General features: G+C 49.0%; 1 protein-coding gene and 1 long non-coding RNA gene across 4 annotated transcripts in view; one reads left to right on the top strand and one right to left on the bottom strand.

Moving 5' to 3' along the window:
- Frmd4a (FERM domain containing 4A) overlaps positions 1-19,336 on the bottom strand; it is a 219,105-nt gene that overhangs the window by 50,600 nt on the left and 149,169 nt on the right. For all 3 annotated transcript variants that reach the window (XM_052157216.1, XM_052157217.1, XM_052157214.1), the window contains exon 12: positions 1,134-1,210. In XM_052157216.1, the coding sequence (XP_052013176.1) occupies positions 1,134-1,210 (77 nt within the window). The remainder of the gene's footprint in view (positions 1-1,133; positions 1,211-19,336) is intronic.
- On the top strand, positions 1,597-7,148 carry LOC127664934 (uncharacterized). The gene is made up of 3 exons (XR_007973282.1): positions 1,597-1,810; positions 4,599-4,777; positions 5,373-7,148. It is a non-coding gene; the product is annotated as an uncharacterized LOC127664934 (long non-coding RNA).

Raw genomic sequence — 19,336 nt, 5'->3', positions numbered from 1 at the left:
AGGGACAAACTCTCGCCTACAAAAAGGAGGCTGTTCTGTGTAGATTACAAGGAGGTGCACAACCCAGCCGGCTTATCAGCAGCAGCAGGCACGAGGGCTTCTGCACAAACCTCGGCGGCTGCTTGCCTTGTGGGCAACGTCTCATCCTGAGTCCCCAGCTCCCTGGAGGGCACAGCTGCTTGTCTCTACGCTCAGAAGCCTCGTGCAAGGTGGGGTTGCTGCCAGCACTTCCTCCTAAGCTCGGGGCTGGGTGTCACTGGGACCGAACCCACTCTGGCTTCTGATCTATTTAAGATCGTCCAGGGCCCACTTTCTCTTGTCAGTCTGCATCTGGACCTGCACACAGCGATTTATTCTTAGGTGCCAGGCCAGCATGGCTTAGGGGGCTGTTGGGGGCTGTGGGCTGCTTGACTTTAGAATTGCCAGCCCACCAAGAGGAGACACATAAGGTTGGCGGTGCCCAGACTCCTCCCCTCCCTGCAGGACTCTCTGCAGTCCAAACTAGAACCCTCTTTCTTCTTCAGCACCCCACTTGGAACAGGTTTTAAAGGCTGGTGTTCTCTGGTACAATGGCTGGTGCAGCGAAGGAGGAGGAGGAACTGCATTTACTTCACATCCACCCATAAAACTGACATAAAAAAGAAAATCACAAGCTCCCAGACCAGAATAAATGAGCCTAACCGCTGTGGTTGACAGATGCCCTTCAGTCTCTACCATCCTGCCTGAAGTAGCTTAGCAACTCTGGCAAGGAAGCCTTTGCTCTCCTGTCTGTTAAGAGTGTTAAGAGGAAATGTCCCCATGTACCTCAAATGTTGTTCCCAAGTGCCACAATGCTTCCTCCGGCATCACACACACACACACACACACACACACACACACACACACACACACGTGCGCGCGGGGGTGGGGGGAAGAGAGAGAGAGAGAGAGAGAGAGAGAGAGAGAGAAAGTGACATGACATTGCCACACAATTGCACACTCTTAGCACTTATCATCCCAGAGCTTTACAGGCTGGGGTGAACTCTGTCCCTCATGATTCACCATCCTCTCCCCTCACCCCGAACTCATCACGAACATAAACCATCACAACACAAAAATCAATGTACAAATAGTTTGCGACTTCTTATGCTTACCTGCGAGGGTCATGGACTTCCACGGAAAACTTCTTTTCCCTGAAATACAGATTCTCCAACTGTCTCCATTGAAATATCTGGACGGAAAACAACGTAGTTTAAAGTCAGGAGCAGCAAGTCCCCTGGTCGCGCTGTCCCTTCTTTGCTGATTAACCTTTCAACAGCTGAGAGTTTCCTTATCAAGGCAGAGAGAGACCTTACAGTTGTTGGTGCCTCCTCCGGGTAGCCCGCCTACAAGTGCTTGAAACACACACACACACACACCAGTAGGTGTGGATTTTTTTCAGCAGGTTCCTTAAGAGACACAAAGCAAGTTCTTTTTCAAGTTTGTTCCCCTTTGGCTCGCGCCTTTGTTGAATTCTCCAAGACGGTTCCCAGCTCTGCAGACTTTTCCCTCCAAGGAGAGGGAGAGGAGGTGGGGGCGGGGAGCGGAGAGGAGGGAGGAGGATCGGAGCCGGGAACACAGCGCTCAGGAGGGAGCGGTAGCCATCTGTGCACGCGGAGGGCTGAGCAGCGCTTCCTCCCCTCGAGTGCTGAAATGGGAAGGCGTTCAAATTCCCAGCCTCCCTTCGGGACTCCACTTCCTGCCGCTAATGTGTAAGAGCCTCAGACATCCTCACTCGCTGGAGGGCGGAGGCTGTGCGACCGTAGTTGGGGGCAGGCGAGTCATGATCACAGTGCGTGTTTGTAATTCTTTTTTTCCCCCTCAGCACAAAGGGGTGGTGGGCGGAAGGGGGTGGGAGCAAGCGTTCTGTCCTGTGGGGACACGGAGTCAGGACAAGGGAACCCCAGGAGCCAAAGAAGCTGCTCTTGAGGTTGGGAGGCAATTACAGAGGCTAACGGTGGCTTTTTCTTCATGAAAGTGAAAGTTACTTAGCCGCCTGGGGAATGTCACCAGGGGCCAAAGCTCTGCGTACCCGAGTTTGCGTTTGTTATATTCACGCGGCTCCCATTTCCTTCTGTCACTTAGAATGGGAGTTTGCTTTGCTCCAGAGTGAAGCGGGGTTCTTGTCTTTCCCCATGAGGATGGCTGGTGCTTTTCTGTAACCCCCTTTTGTGTGGCCGGCCTGGCACAGCTTTTTAGGGTTTGTCCCAGACAGTTCCCAGCTCCGTTACAGCATCTACCTTTCACACACAAAGCCATTTCCCCCCGTATTCTGTGAGCCTCATTTTCGCCAGGCCCAGCATGTTTACCACCCAGGTAAAACTAGCCTGCAACTAAAACTGGCTTCTAGAGAGGCTGCACTCTCTCATCTTCACACTCTGCTCTGCAGGAATTCTAAATGATCTGTGTGTGGGTAATGGGAAGGGCAAGGGGTGACAAGGAGTGACTCTTACCTAGGTGCATTTTAGTGACTCCACCCACAGTGCATTTTACTCTGAAGCCAGAGACTGGAGACTTTCCTGTCTCTCTGAAGATGGGTAGAGGGGCATTGGAAAGAAAGTAAATGCTGGCTCAGATGGCTTCTGGTCCATCCTGTCTGAGTAGGTTTTTTGGTCACTTAAACACACAGAGCTATGTCTCAGGCAGTGGGTGCCCTGCCACTGTGAGTCCCTCAGTGTAGACACTCTGAGTCTGATATCTACGCGTTGGATATAGACACCTCAGCTGGACGTCACCGCAGCTCTATAGACAGCAGAACCACTGGACTCTATGACCTTGGCTTTCTGCATAACTTACCATACCTGTACCATGCTGTGGCAAGACAGCAAGGCTTCAGAGTCAGAAGCTTCTGTTTAAATCCAGGCACCCTTCCTTCCAAGTCACTAGCTGAGTAAGTTGTAGTGATTCGGCTCCAGATCCATCTTAACCACAGCAGGCCCTGGGCTCAGGTGGGGCAAGGGACTAGAAGTAAGTAGTCAACAGACATGGATCTATTTCACTGTTACCATCTACCACACTGTCACGATCGCTCAGAGCTTCCAGGTCCTGGCTAAAGAGAGAGGGTGACTACACCACCAGAGTTCTTTTCTTAAACCTCCCAGGTCTTGACTTGGAGCTTAAAAGATTAAATTAGATTATGTGTGTGCTAGAAATCTTCCAGCACCCACAAAGAAAAAGGGTATCCTTAGACCCTACGCTATAACCAACCCTAACCAAGCAAAGTGTATCCCTGTATAGGGCTGGCTTTATGGTTGTGTGACTCAAGTGTCCTTTTCTCAAGAGGGTCATGTGCTTGCCGTTGCTATCTTGACATTTTCAGTGTGTTTTCATCTATTTGGCATGGGCCCTACAAATGATATAACTGGTCCTGATCTCAGTAGCATGGAGTGGGGGTGGGGTGGGAGTTAAGGGCCCCACCTGTATCTGGTGTGCAGACCAGAGAAGGTAGACCCCTCTGTGGGAGGCAAGGGAGCAGCGCCTGGCACGAACACTCAGGAGAAAGCCCGCTTGTGCCTTTTGAAAGGCAGTGCCTCCAGGCCTGATAAAGAATCCTCGGAGGGTCGGTTTCCTGGCAGCTCCTTCTTTCCCAGCTCCTTGCAAAAACATAAAACACAAACCATGCCTTTCCTCTAAGTGGTCCCTGATGCTGTGCAGTGTGGAGATCCGTGTGTCTGCCAAAGGGCCCAAACAAAGCCATCTGGCCTTGCCGCTGAGGCCCCTCATCTTTAGCCAGGGTGGCTGTCCAGGGAAAGGGGCGGGGCTTCGGATTCAGTGCTGCTCTGCAGGGTGAACACTGAAGTCCTGGCTCTCAGGGTGTGTCCGAGGGGTGATGTATTTTCTGTAGAAAATTTCATAGCTGGGGCAAAACAGTGGATTCCCTGATAGCTGTTTTAGCACAACTTTATTTTGGTTTTCATTTTGCAGATTGAATACTGGGAAGGAAAGCCAGGAGTCGGGGGAAAAAAAAACCAACTGGGTAGTTTTTCTCTATCAGACAGCTTCTTGGGGACCTAGGAAGAACCCTGCAGAAATAGATGAGGGGATGCAACACCGGCAACAATACTGGCTACTCAGCTTTTTTTTTTCTCACTTAGGAGAGGGGTGGCGCTAGGGAGGCAGCTAGCTGCTGGAGGTTGGGGGAAGGCAGGAACTGGGGGGCTGAAGGGGTGCAGAGGGCAGAGACAGCGGCTGCTGGCAGGAAAGGCTGGATGCCATTTCAGCTAAGGGCACTATGCTCTGCGTGGGGGTCTGGTCTGGGACATTCTTGTTCATATGACATTCGAGGCCCTGGCGGCTCAACACTCGGTTTTCAGGCTGGCATAGCGTAACCAACCAAGCAAACCAAACCAAAGACCCGAAACAAAACAAAACAAAACAAAACAAAACCAACCAAACAAAACCAAAGACCGGAAACAAAACAAAACAAACAAACAAAACCAAAGTCACAAAACCAAACCAAACAAACACAAAGACCGGAAACAAAACAAAACAAAACCAACCAAACAAACAGACAAATAAAAACACACAATATGGGAAGAAGCAAAGGGAAGGTGTCTAGTTTTACGATTTCCTGTATGTAGGGAAGGATGCGCCCTTACTATGCTGGCACCGCATCATCCTGGGGGCCGTGACCTGCTGCGTTGCAGAGAAGCCAGCCTATCTCTGCCACTGTGTAGAGTCACCACTGTGATTCGGGACCCCGCATAAAGACACACCAGACAGTCGTGGCAGCGACTGGCTAGCTCCCTAAAGACTGAAGGTACTTCTATGCTCAACAATCTAATTATGAGCTCAACTATGTAGTCCTATCAATAATCAAGAGCTTCTACTGATCCGTACCTGTCAAATGGAGACCTCAGGGTGAGGCGTCTCCACAAATCCCCAAGGCTGCTTTAGTCCTGGCTCACTTAGCTCTCCCCTCCGCCCCTCCGCCCCTCCACCCCTCCGCCCCTCCCTGCCCGCTGTGAAGGAAAAGCAGGAATTTTCTTGGGGGTGGAGGAGAAGAAGCAAGGCACACAGAAATGAGGGGAAACTGCCTAGGGCCACACAACTGGTTTCTGAAGGAACCAGAAATAGAAGCCAAGGACACCTGGTCCGTTACTCCAACCGCTAACTATGCAGCGTTCCCCAGGAGTCCACCAATTAGTGAGAACAGCTCTCACTCACTAGTGGGTGGCTAACTTTACAAGTGGAGTGCTTTCTCACAGAGGAGCAGCAATGTGGCTGGGAGAAAGGGGCTTCCAACCACCAAGTCTGTTCTCTCCTACATGCTCTCTCTGCTTTTCTTTCACACTGTAAATAATAATAATAATAATAAATAATAATAACAATGCATGTTTCTTCTTTCCTTGTAGATCTACCTTCATCCGGGCTCTACAGAGCATCCGCCTCGGCAGCTTTGGTCATAGACTGAGACAAAGATGACCACAGTTGAGACTGGGCCGGGTGACTGACTGGAGCTTGCATGGGAAGTGAAAGCATTAGGAAGCCCACCCAGCATGGCAGCTCTTGCTGGTAAGCCCATCCCTCAGAAGGCTGAGTGAGGTAAGAGGATCGGCCTCGGATGCGTATCAAGACCCTGTCTCTAATAATAAGGATTGTGGGAATAGTAATGAGTTAGGAGATCTCCAACATGTAGAGAAACCATCAGGAAGGGGTTTTACTGAAATGGTGTTTGCTACCATCATTGGAACCCTAGTGGTCCCAGATAGGGGCTCTCAGCCTTTGCTCTAGCCTCCTCTGGACACAGGTTAGGTCCTCTACCATCCCGTTCTGGTCCCAAGTGCCCTCATGTATAAAACCAAGAAGGGAAACATTTCTCCGTGGAGAACGAACAAAAGTGGCTAATAACTATTGTCTTTGAGCCCTGAATGTGACAGGGTGCTCCAAAAACCCTTAATGAGAGGGGCCACCTGGGCCCCGCCCCTCTTAGCCACCAGCTTCACACATCCTGTGCGTGGCTGACGCTGGGGCTGAGGAAGAGGCCTAGGCACCACTGGACTTCCTCTCCCGCCAGCAGCCAGCACCCATGAAGCACTGTGGGCTGGCATGCGGAGTAGCCGGCAGGCTGTCAGGATGGTGTAGAGGAAGCTTGGCCTAATGGCTCTGATTCTTGACCAGGACTTTAGGGAGCCTTGTCTTCCTCGTGTCCCTGAGGCTGAGTCATAGAGCCCCTAAATGACCTCCCTATGAGTAACTTCCTGCTTCATCCAGAGGGACCATTATACGGAATCCAATCAGCCATCTGGGCCTCTTCCTCCTTTCCCGGCTGAAACTGCCCTGGCCGTGGACAGAGAGAGACTCCGGCGCTGCCAGAGGTTAAGTATGTGATTGATGTTGGGACCTGGGCTTGTCACTTCTTGTCCTGGTTTTTTTCTATTGTGCCACAAAGCCCCAGTGAGGAAGGAGACCAATGCTTCAGATCCTTCAAGAGACTAGCTTTGGCCATCCGATGGTACATGATGCTGCACACATTCCAAACACACGCAAGTTCCCAAAGAGAGCAAGCAGCACAGATAGGAAGAGTCTCCAAGCCCAGAACAAAACAGACAGAGCAAAACAACAACAACAACAAAACCAAACAACAACAACAACAACAACAACAACAAAACCAGACAGAACAGAACAAAACAAACAAAACAAAAAAACCCACTTCCTAATTTCACTTCTGCTCTTTTCCTGAGACACCACCACACACGATTCCCTGGGTTTACATTCAGCACGTAAAACAAAAAAAAAGAGGCATGAAATGGAGGTGCCACAGAAAACTCCCAGTGTTGAGCATGCAGGGGATTTGATCACCTGCATCCCGGGAAGAGTATGGGGGAAACCAGAAGCAGGCATATGAACAAGGAAGAAAAGTTGGGACCTTGTGTCCATTTTAAGTACTTTTGCAGGCATCCAAGGTGTTTTACTTTATTTTTAAAGAAAAGAGAAGCAGAGGTATTGTGATTTTGGTCCACCGCGGATCTCCATCTAATCTAAACTCATTTATCCATTTGCATTAGTGGATGTCTAGTTGGTTCTGGCTGTGCTGCCAGGCAAGAGGAACAATGTGACACCTAGCACGTATTCCGACAGCTATGCCTCCACCCCATGGTGTGTGCATCTTCCTGTCCTTCCACGGTGGGGTGGGGGTGGGGGGAGGGGGGGAGGGGGGGAGGGTGTGAAAAAATTATAAGGACTGAACTCATAGAGACCTTTTTTTTTTTTTTAAATCTTGTCACGATTCCTAAATCGCTATGATACCATAACTACATCCATAGCATTTCTGCTGCATTAGGCATTGCAAACCTGATAGATATGAGTTAAAGTATTTGGGACCTGAGCACGAAGGCTAACATCCATAATCCTCAAGAGGTGGAGGCAGAAGGATTGCTGCCAGTTTGGATCCAGATTAGGATATACAGGGTAGTGAGTTCCAGGCCAGTCTGGGTTAAACAGTGAACCCTGCTTCCAGAACTTAAGGAAAGGAGAGTACAGAGATGGTCATAATGAAGCTTAGGCAAATACCGCGTCATTGTACATAAGGGGTTTACCAACCCAAGGCCCTGGACTAACTAAGAGCCACGGACAATGAAGACCAGCTTCCACTGCCAACTCTCAGTCACACTCCTTCACCAAGAGAATTCAGGGTAGGAACTCAAAAGCCGGAGTCTTGCAGCAGGGACTGAAGCAGGAGCCGTGGGAGAATGCTGCCTACTGGCTCCCCGCTGCCTTCCCCCACAAACAGGACCACTTTCCCAGGGATAGCACTGCCCATGAGCGAGGCTCTTCTCCGTCCAACGCTGAGCAAGAAGACGCCCCACAGGCCACCTTGTCTGAAAGTCTTACAGAGGCACTCTTTGCTGACGTTCCCTAGTCACAGATGATTCTAGCTTATGCCAAGTTGACCAAATGCTAACCAACACAAAGACCAATCAGTAACCTTGGCTTGGCAGTCAAAGATTCTCCCTGCTGGCCCTGAACTTGCAAAGCCTTCTAAATTCGAATCTCCAAAATGTGATATTCATATATTCTGTGCATCTATAGGTCAGAGCTGGCTCTGCAACTTCACAGACCAACTCAATGCCGTTCGCCTGAATTTTAAAATGGAGTATCTTGTACTAAATAAATACTTCCTACTAAATGGTAATGCAATACTCATTAACAACAACAACACAAAGCAAACAACAACAAAAAGACAGAACAAAATAAAAGACATTAAAAGCACAGGATTCAAAAATAGTATCTACCAAGTATTTGACAGCTATGTATCTTTAGAGACTTCTTTGTGTCTTTATTCTTTTTAGATCGAATACTATGAATAACAATACTTTTCTATTGGACTGCTGAATTAATGCATCAATGTATACAGAGTGCTTAGCTTGATGTCTGGTATCTTATCAGCATTCAGCAAGCATTTACCATTCTGGTGTCCATTCCTCGTCACCCATTACACGCTACTGTCCTTCCTAATGTAAAACATGAAAGTTCTGGTTGTAGTTTTCTCATGCATCAGCCTAAAGTTCAAGTTTGTACAGTTTTCTTTGAAGGATGATGAATATGTTACCAAGGGTATTAAAAATATTTTCCTTACATGTTTTACATTTACTTATTTATTTAGTGTGTATGTATTTAGTGTGTGTGTGTGTGTGTGTGAGAGAGAGAGAGAGAGAGAGAGAGAGAGAGAGAGAGAGAGACAGAGACAGAGACAGAGACAGAGAGACAGAGAGAGCATGTGTGGGAGGGTCAGAGGACAAATTACAGAGTTCGTTTCTCTTCTTCTACTGTGTGGGTTCCAGAGATAGACCTCAGCTTATCAGACTTGGGGAAAAGTGCCTTTGTCCGCCATCTGATCATTCCCCAAGTATCATCTGTTTGACTGAAATCTTCACACTGCGTGTGCCTAGCCCTTCATTCTATTTGGGCAGAGTCCAAGTTCTTCTCTTTGATCTAGCTTGTTGTCCTAGTCATTTCTAGCGATTCCCTCACCTGCTGATACATATACAACTACATATCATCTCCATTACACAAATCACCCACAAATCATATCTACTTGTGATGTTAGGGATGGCAACCCCGTGCCTGGACAAGCCCTCCACCACACCACAACCCCAACCCCAGTGCACTTCTGACCAGGGATCATTTCCCTGCTATGGCTTCTGATATCAGAATATTGATCTGAAAACTCAAATGTTCTCCTATAATAGAACTTAGCATTAATCAGTGAGGTTAGACACCAAGGGGACCAACATTGGCCCTTCCAAGTTAACAGACCATGGCCACAGGCAGTAAACAGAGGGGACACGCCTTCCATACCTGGCTCAGCATTCGCAAGCATCTCTTTCCTCTTGGAGACGCTTGCACACCCAGCAACTAGGGCAATGTCTGATTTTTCTCCACAGCCAGATCTAATGGACTCAGTATGTTACTCCAGCCAGGTCTCCCCTCCCTCTTCACCGTCAGACACCAGGAACTCTAAACTAACATGGTTAACCCAGTGACAGATGCTCATAGCACCAAGCACGGACCTTTTAATGGATGGCCTCTTTTTAACCCATCAAAAACCTTTTAGTTTCATTAGAATCATTAGGAAGGGAGAGAAAGAGGCCAGGGAATCCTTAAAGGAGCCCAGAGAGAAACAGGTCATTTGATCCACCCCACTAGATTTGATTTCCTTTTGTCTTCTTTCCCTGAGAACCTGTCTCTAGATGATATTCTCCTCTCCACATCAGCCTTTTCTTGCAGAAAGAATTTATCATGAAGCTTTGGCAAGGATGAATACTTTCAGGAGGCACCACGTTTGTGTTTTCCTTTCTCTTCCAGATGTAGTTACCATCCCCCACCCTCCCACCCCCACCCTCTATCCCAGCAGAGTGCGCCTCTGGGAATCAAGGGGAACGAGTGCTGAATGGGGTCCGTGCCCAGGGTTGCGAAACAAGCAGTTTAACTGGATTTCCTTGATGTGAGCACAATGCCCCCAGTGCTGTGTGGCCTAACCTCTCTCCACACCAGTTCCTCCTTTAAAAAGATTTTCGTCGGTAGGTAGGATGGTCAGTCACTATTGTGATCCTGACTGGATTTAGAGTCACCTAAGGAGACACAGTTCTTGGCTCGCTAGGTGTTTCTAGGGGAGTTTAACCAAGCTGACCCACCCTGTATGTGGGCGCCACAATTCCTCTGGCTGGAGTCCAGGGTAATAAAATAGGAGAGACAAACTGAGCTGAGCACAAGCGCTCGTCTCTTGGGTCTTCCCAAGAGTTAGACACAATGTAACCAGTTAGGTTCTGCTCCCGCTGCCAGCCTCAAACCGTGAGGCAAAGCAAACCCTTCCTCCTTCAAGCTGCCTTTACAGCAATGGGAAGAGTAACCAATCCTTGGACGAGAAAAGATAGGGAAGGACTGACAGTAAACCGGAGGATGTGGTCCATGTACTAAGAAAATCGTAAGGCGCCATTTCCCTTGCTTTGTCAAAGACTTTTGCTGAACTGTTCTAAAGTTCAGTTATAAAACTTCTTATTTCATGTAGTGTCTGACTACTTTGGAGGACAGGGTTTGTGAGGGGAAAAGTGTGCTTTTCTATTTGTTTTCGAGGTGGGCATGTCAGCTCTCTGGTACCTGGGAACTCCATCCAAGGGCGTGGCATCACTCCAACAACCCTGTCCCTTTTGTGGAGGTCACCTGACCCTCGGGAAACCGAGATGGAAGGCAGAGGATGATGACAGTAGTTCCCAGTGTATAGCTGTTCAGCTTAAAGATGACCGATCCACCCCATCGCCTACGCGGACTGAGAAGAAAGGCAGTAAGGGAGCGAGGCCCCTTGAGGGCCATTATTTACAGCATCTTGTTCGTACATTCACACCCCTGGTGCTTCAAGAACTACCCTTCTTGATGACAAGGGATTGGTCCTTCCTAAACCGGTTGAGCTAGTTTTGTTTGTGTATTGGTTTGTTGAGATAAGGTTTCTCTGTGTAGCCCTGTCTGCCTAACCCCACCCCCCGCCCCCAACTCACTCTGTAGATCAGGCTGGCCTTGAACTCAGGGGTCTGTCTCCCCAGTGCTAGGGCTAAAGGTGTGTGCCACCACACCGAACATGATTTTATTTTATTGTCTCGGAAGTTGTAGTCCAGGATGACTGCAGATCCTCTTATTTTTTCTTTCCAAGGGCTGGGATTACACTGTGAACAACTGTGCAGTGCTACTGACGCTCTACCCACTGAGTGGATTCCCAGCTCCTCCCTCCTGGTTGGTGGGAATGGGAGGAAGACTCCTTACATGCTGCTGAGAATTTAGGTGGAAGACCTAGACCTTTGCACTTGGACAGGGGCTCTGGTTTGAGGCTGGTGCATTGGTGGCGGGACAGCAGATCTTTGGCTTTCTTTTCAACACTTTGTGTCTTGCAGGCTGCCAGGCAGCCATGCCTGTCACTGACAGGAAGTAGGTAGCTTAGTGTGAAGTTTTTGCTACAAGATCTGACCACCCATCTTTTCTGAGGTTTGCAATGGTCTGGGTGGAGCCACCCTCTCTGCAGCTGAGGTCCTGGTTGCTACTCCTTTACGGATCTCCCTGCTGGATCTCTGCTTTCTCCAGAAAGAAGATGATGAGTTCTAGGAGTGAAGACTTCAACTCCCATATTCCCCTCAATCCAGAATGACTGGTATCAAGCTCTGGTATTGCAGTCCTCCTCCCTTCCCCCCCAGGAGGAACTCTGAAGTGGTCAGGTCGGTTTGAAGATTCCTGAACTTACAGGAGGAGGAGCTGGGGAGAGCAGAGGAAAACGAGGGGACACGCTCAGCATCCTGTCCCGCACTCCATCCTCTCATCGGGGCTGTTCCGGGCCCCGAGGGCCTGGGTAGTTCTCCCAGATATCTTTACCCATCCATCCCTCTGCCAACGTCCTCAGCATCCTGGGCTGCAGCTGACCTTTCACTCAGATGTCTTTGCCACACTCAAGCTTCGGGAATGTACAGTGCTTGAGGCAAGTCGGTCTCTCAGTAATTGTGGACTGAGTGTGTGGGCAGAGAAAGAACGTTAGGAAGAGACATGCAAGGTACAGATAGCACGTGGCAGCAGCGTGCATTGCAGCCTGAATACAGGCTGCTTCCACAAAGTAAGGAACACCAATTAAGGTGGGTGTTTCATTAAAGGTGCACTTCCGCTGGGTGGTAGTGGCGCACGCCTTTAATCCCAGCACTTGGGAGGCAGAGGCAGGCGGATTTCTGAGTTCGAGGCCAGCCTACTCTACAGAATGAGTTACAGGACAGCTGGAGCTACACAGAGAAAAAAAAAAAAGGTGCACTTCTGGGTTAGGAACACAATTCCATCAGGATGGGGACCTGAGTTTGAGCCTCAGGACCTGTGCATGGTGGCATGAACGCACCATCCTAGGGTCAGGAAGGCCCTGGATGTGCTGGTCAGCCAGCCTAACTGAACGCGTGAGCCCCAATCCAACATTTTTCAAAAAACAAGATGGAAGGCACCCGAGGAACAGCATTCAAGTTTGACCTCTAGGCCCGGACCTCCACATGTATGTGTGCCATATGCACATATGTGTATCACAGGACCACCCTCCCTCAACTGTACATGGCCATGGGGAAGTGGCAGTGAGGCAGACCAAGAGGGGAGAGTGGGTCAAGAACTCAGATTCCCGGGCAGCTCTGTTTATACTCAGTGTGATTCCACAAAGAACTAGGGATGTCTATAACCCCAGAACCCTGCAATTCTAGTCCCACTTAGACTGAACAGCTCATCTTATGTAGAAATTGCCTCTGCCTGCTCAAGGTTCCTTCTCAGTACGATCGACTGCAATAGATTCCTGGTTGATTAGCAGGGTCTGTTGCTTAGACTCTCTCTGCCTGGTGGGGAGAGTTATATCTACTGGTTCTGGCTGTGCTTGGGGGTGGGTGTTGAACAGGTTTAGCAGTTTTTAGGAAGGTCAGGGTGCCCTGGATTTCTCCTGTGAACATGTTTACTAAGAAAAAATCTTTCCAGCAGTGCACAGTTCATCAGCTACATTCTCCAAGATGGCTACCAGGACTCAGTGCCTGGGTTGCCCAATCTAACACTTCCTGCTTTGATGACAGAGAAAGACAAGTGTCTGGTGGCCCAAAGGACCCCAAGAGTGCAATCTTGATAGCTAACTGCTACTAGCTCTCAGTTTCGTTTTTTGGTCTAACAGACAAAAAACAAAGCTAAAGGTCGGACGAAATGGAAGCCATTTTTAAATGTCCCCTCCCTTTCTTCCCTCTCTCATTTTACCTACAGATATAAGTGGTAAAAAGTTGTAGGCTCTCTTCTCTCTAATCCCTTGTAAACATCTCAGTGTTTCAGTGGTGTAGGTGCCTGAGAACCTTCCTCCAGAGCTATCCAATTTATACTTAAGTCTCTTCAGCTACTGAATTCATGTATGTTAGGATCTCTTCAAAATTGGCACTGGATTGCAACACATTATTAGATACTTAACTCCAAGTGCATTTCTCTCTCTTTTTTCTTTTCTTTTTTCTTTTTCTTTCTCTTTCTTTCTTTTTTCCTTCCTTCCTTCCTTCCTTCCTTCCTTCCTTCCTTCCTTCCTTCCTCCCTCCCTCCCTCCCTCCCTCCCTCCCTTCCTCCCTTTTCTTTTTCCCCCAGGACAGGTTCTTGCCATGAAGCGCTGGCTAGGCCAGTGTGATGTGGTTCAAGTTGGCTTTAAACCCACAGCAATCCTCCTGCACCAGCCTCCTAAGTTCTGGTATTGTAGATGTGAGCCATCAAGTGTGGTGTTCAGTCTCTTTTATCTGTTTCATATCTGCTGCCTATCAGATACCATAAGAGGCAAGGATAGAAGTGGCTTGTGCATTTTCATGAGGCAAGAGGCCAACAAATAAGGAATTGATTTACAACTCATTGGGCAGTCAGTTCAAGGACAACAGGCCCAAGGACAGATGTAAAACAAGCAGGAAGGGCTGGGGAAAGGTTGGCATCATTACAAAAGTGGCCAGTTATGAGCTCTGTGATGGACTAAGCAGATATTAACATCTGTACACATGTAAGCCCATGTGTGTGTGTGTGTGTGTGCACCTGTGTTGTATGCCAGCGCAGAAGGACTGAAGTAGCAGTCAAAGAATATTATTCCGCCGTAAAAATGAATAGACTACTGGTTTAGGGAGATGATTCATGTGATATAATGACGTGCTAGCTGAAAAAGCAGGAGGACCCAAGTTCAGATCCCCAGTACCCATATTAAAAGCTGGGGGGGGGGGGGCGTGAGAGGGAAAGAGGGAGAATGAATGAATGTGTGCTGGAAATGTAGTTCATAGGCAGGCTCATGGTAGTGTATGTGCCCAGCATGGAGAAAGCCCTTGGTCTAATGCACAGTACTGGAAAAAAACCAAAACACCTCAATAAAGTTGATTGCATAAAAGGCGCTAGCAGCTCGGATATAAGAGAGGAGCCCCTTCATTCTCAGCAGCAGCTCACTCCCATGGGACTCTTCCCCTGCCGGGGATTTATGGACGTCAGCTCACCGTCCCTGGTCCTTGAGCACCTGAGCAACCAGGGCAGTCACGCCTCAGGTGCAAGCTGCTCTCCGCAGCTCCAGCCTTTCGCTCTGCTGGTGAGAAACCTGGCCAGTGCCCAGGCTTCTTTCTTAATGAGTTTCCAAATGTCAACCATAAACTCAATTATGCGATTAGAAACACACAGGTGCACAGGAAACTCGCTCAGCTGTGACCCCTCGGACTGCCGTCTAAGGCAGGGTTGGTGTTTGGTTTCGATGAGAACTGAGGACGCATGGAACCCGGAATCCGGGACCCACCGGGTGCTTGGCCCTCTCACTAAAAGGCAGGAACATAAAACAGCCATGGCAAACAGGCTGGGTACACGCCAGCAGGCATAGGGACACATAGGCTAATAAAATGCCGATCTACACCTTCCAGAAGGAGAGAAAGGATTGGTAGAGAAGTTTAGGCAGCAGAAACACCTGCTGGATATGCTGGAGAAAGTACCAGGCTGTTACGCAGTCTGTTTCATTTGCTGTGGATTTTAGTCTACGGTGACCCTGGCCACAGGACGCCAGAGCCAAGGATAAGGAAAACAGAGGTCCTGAGTGAGACCTCAAGACGAGCAGCCCAAGCAGAGCCTCGCACTCTGACCACCAGGCCGGAGAGGCCACGTGCAGGGGCCAACAGTTGAGTGGGAAGGCCAACAAGCAGGCTCAACAGGGTGACGTGGGCCCTGGCTCTGACATGGTAGCATAATTATTACCTATTCAGGGACCCTTCTCATTCTGAAATATGTCCTGGGATGGAACATGTTTACCCAAAGACAAACCTAGGCAACCAACTAGTTGAGTCAAACTCATAGATTACAGGAAGCAGAAAGATGGCCACCAGAGGCTTGGAGAGTAGCAGGGGAGACAGGGCCGTGCAGTTACAGTACCAGATCTGTATTCTAGAAAGAGTTCTGAAGATGGGTTGCACCACACACACACAACCCTGCTGAGCTGTGCCATGAAATCTGTAACACACTCACCTGTGTTGTATGTATGAAGTCTGTTAGAATTTTGACAAACCTTACTGACTAGAATGACGGTCCCATCAATGCAGTACTTGTCTTGAAAACGCAGGGACCTGAGTTCAATCCCCAGCACCCATACAAAATGCCAGGTATGGTAGTGCACACTTGAAATCCTGAGTCTAGGGAGATAGTCACCAGGGTGGCGCCTTTGGGAAGCTGGCTGTGAGATCCTCAGGAAGGGAACCATGGGAAGACATTAGGTCACTGCGGGTAGGTAAGCCTCTGAAGAGGATTTTGGGACTCTGGCCCCTTCTATTCCTCTCCTTTGTTTCTTGTGGATGAGGTTAGTGATTTTGCTTCGCCATGCACTTCCCACTGTGGTTTACATCTTGCAACAGGCCTCAAAGCAAAAGTGCCAACTGGTCATGGCCTAGAACCTCTAAAGCTAGGAGTCCAATTTTTGTTAAAAGATTGTATAATAAAGGGGCTTTGTATAAAACCCTTCATCTTTGTAAGTTGATAATAATCTTTGTAGTTTATTACAGCACCCAAAAGCTGACTAACATGGGATCTTTTAGTGTCTCTTGGGACTGAACATGATAATTTCTTTGAAAAAAGTATCTATTTTACTTTGATGTATGTGTGTGTGTGTGTGTGTGTGTGTGTATGTGTGTCTTTATGGGTACTCAGGAAGCTAGAAGAGGGTGTCAGAGCAACTGGTGCTAAAGTTACAGGTGGTTTGTGAGCCACCTGACATAGGTTCTGGGACCTGAACTTTGGTCCTGGGCAAGAGCGGCGAGCACTCTTCACTGCTGAAGCCCCTCTCCAGACCCATCACTGTCTCAATAGAAGCTTGTTTAGCTGCTTAAAGTGGCTCTGTGACTTTGACCATGCGGGGATTACCAGCAGAGCCCCAAGCCTGCCTGTGGCCTTATCGCGGGACAAGGAGAGGCACATAAAATAGCAAACGCTCGAGATAAAAGAGCGGCGTCGAGTGGGCCCAATGTCTTGTTATTCCATCAGAAGTCGCTGGTTTGGGAGCCAGGAGAACAAAGTCAGTGCAGAAGTTACCACTGGTTTGTGGTTCGTTTGGCCTGAGTGGAGCTGCTGGCTGCTCCCCTGCAGCGATCTGGGGATCCAACTACAGCATTTGGTTTTGATTTGCTGGCTTTCAAATTGCATCCAGGGTCAACGGGGCTCCCAGAGTGGTGGGAATCTGTCTGCGGAGTTCAGAAGCCCATCAGTCTCAAGGGCGCGGCTGTGTTGTCTGGCTGGGTGTTTATTTGAGTGTTATAAATACCCAGTGTCCCGTTTGACCCCTACCGTCCACACCATCAATGTAGCTATTTATATGGTCCTTCTCGGTGTCGGTGCATGTGCTGTGGGGCCAGGGAGGACAAGATGTTTAGGAGACTAGGCATTGGAATAGGAAGTGTATGGTCCCAGGGAGACCATGGCACAACAGACATGTCAGATGTGGAAGGAAGCCACCCTGGCCATCTAATCAGATCTGGCTTGGGCATTGGTTCATGCGGAGAACAGTAAAGACAGACATGGGGTTATCTATCTAGACATTGGTGTTCTCAGTCTGAGGAGATAGATCAGTTGCTAATGTGCTTTCCTTGCAGATATGAGGACTTGAGTTTGATCCCCAGAACCAACATGGAGGGAGGGGGGACAAGGTGTGGTAGTGTAGTATGTTTTTATTTCAGCACTGTGGAGGCATAGCGGACAGGCGTGCTGGGTGGCCAGTTTAGCTTCCATAGGAAATTCTAGGGCATGAGGGAGTTTGTCTCAAGAGGAAAAGGTTAAGTGTCTGAGGAATGACCCTGGAGGTTGTCCTTTGGCACCTGTGCATGTGCAGGAGCACACACACACACACACTCACAATCTCTCTCTCTCTCTCTCTCTCTCTCTCTCTCTCTCACACACACACACACACACACACATTCACAATCTCTCTCTTTCTCTCTCTCTCACACACACACACACACACACACACTCACAATCTCTCTCTCTTTCTCTCTCTCACACACACACACACTCACAATCTCTCTCTCTCTCTCTCACACACACACATACATACACACACACACACACACACACACAATATATAGCCACACACAAGAGCCATGTATGATAGGTAGCACAAGCTTGTAGTCACAGCTCCGTGGGCAGGTGAAACTTAGAGTTTGAAGCTAGCCTGGCCTACACAGTGAGTGCAAATCCAGCCTTGGTTATCCCATGAGCTGTCATCTCAAAACAAACAAAACCAACGTTGTATCCACCTGTGTGGAGAACAATGTGAGGTTTTTCCCTGCTCAAAGACAAATGAAAATTTCCCCAAAGGTCATAGGTTGATAGGAACATGAGCTTCCCAGAAGAGTGCAATGTGAGCTGGTGCCCTGGGCATGCTCAGAACTGTCTCCCCAGTAACCTGTGGGAACAGAGGGACCCTGGATTCCCAGACTCAACAACCAAGGAAGAAATCTCCCCTTAACAAAGGGGCATTGTTTGTGCTTCCGTCTGCCCCTCGAGTTCATTATAAAAGAGAATGCAATGATATTTGCTATACAAGGGCAGATGCACCCTCATCTTGACAATGGGAGAGTCTTGGAGAAGTGAGTTTACTCAAGGTGGAGAAAACTCGGTTACATCCATCCTGCCTGTGCCTTTCAGTCACTTCCGCATAGACAGAGAGAGATGTGTAGAGGTTAAATGCGTCACCCCCCCCCCCAACCCCATACCAGATGTGGACAAATTCCAAATCGTTCACTTTGGCGAAGGTTGCTGGTTTAAAGTGTGTGTGTGTGTGTGTGTGTGTGTGTGTGTGAGAGAGAGAGAGAGAGAGAGAGAGAGAGAGAGAGAGAGAGAGAGAGAGACCATGCCAGACAAGTGTACAACCGCTGAGCCCGTTCCAGCCCTTGACTGGGGCAGGGTCTTGCTCTGTAGCCAAGGCTGGCCTGAAACTCCAGGTTTCATCTTCCCCAGTGCTAGGCTCCCAGGCCTGAGCCACCTTCCCCTGGTTTTACAGCTAGCGCTCCTTGCTGGCCCACTGCAGAGACCTGTCACCCACAGGCAGCGAGCCTTTGCGGGCCCACTCATCCAGCATGCCGGATCTAAAGGGGCGATAAGTGGTGACTCTTTGATCCCCAGCCGTGAAGGAGCAAAGGCTGCAAAATGCAAAGAATGCTAAACACATTAAGGGTTGTCCCCCCCCTCCCGTGTACAGAGGGTGTGGTTTCCGAGGAGAACAGACCACCCCAGCCAGGGCCAGGCGCAGTCAGAGGGCTCTGCAGTGAGTCAAAGTGAGTCAGAGGTGCCCAGACAGAAGCTGGACCATGTCAGCCAGGGGCTGCAGCGTCCTTATCGCTCTGAGTGATTGAGCAGAGCCATCCCGCTGGGAGTCGGCTCTCGGCTAATGGAATATTTCCTGTAAATATTATTTTCCCTTCCTGTCTCATCATCTAATAGAGAAAAAAATCTTTACTCATCTGGGGGAGGTGACAAGAATCCATCAAATACTGGAGCCACCTCCCCTGTCTCTGAAATACTCTCAGGACTCTGGAAGCCACACTGACTGCGCGGGAGGCTGCCTGGTTGCTTGGATTCCTTTTCCTAATGCTTCAGAAGGGACTCAGGAGTGCTCCTAATTGTGCATCTAAGCATCCATAAAAGCTACCCTAAGTGCACATCAAATAAATAAGTAAATGCTGCCTACTGAATATGTAACAAGGCCTGACTGGCTGGTCCTTCCCAAAGGATAGCTTTCATTCAATCCACACTGGCAAGGCTAGCATCTATGGCTAATGACCACTAGCTCTATAGGGAGGTGCTTGTGAGT

The sequence above is a fragment of the Apodemus sylvaticus genome, chromosome 14 (assembly GCF_947179515.1).
Source record: "Apodemus sylvaticus chromosome 14, mApoSyl1.1, whole genome shotgun sequence".
In the NCBI taxonomy this organism is placed as follows: Eukaryota; Metazoa; Chordata; class Mammalia; order Rodentia; family Muridae; genus Apodemus; species Apodemus sylvaticus.
The sequence above is the reverse complement of the archived record's forward strand: the minus strand, read 5'-3'. Positions and strand labels throughout refer to the sequence as shown.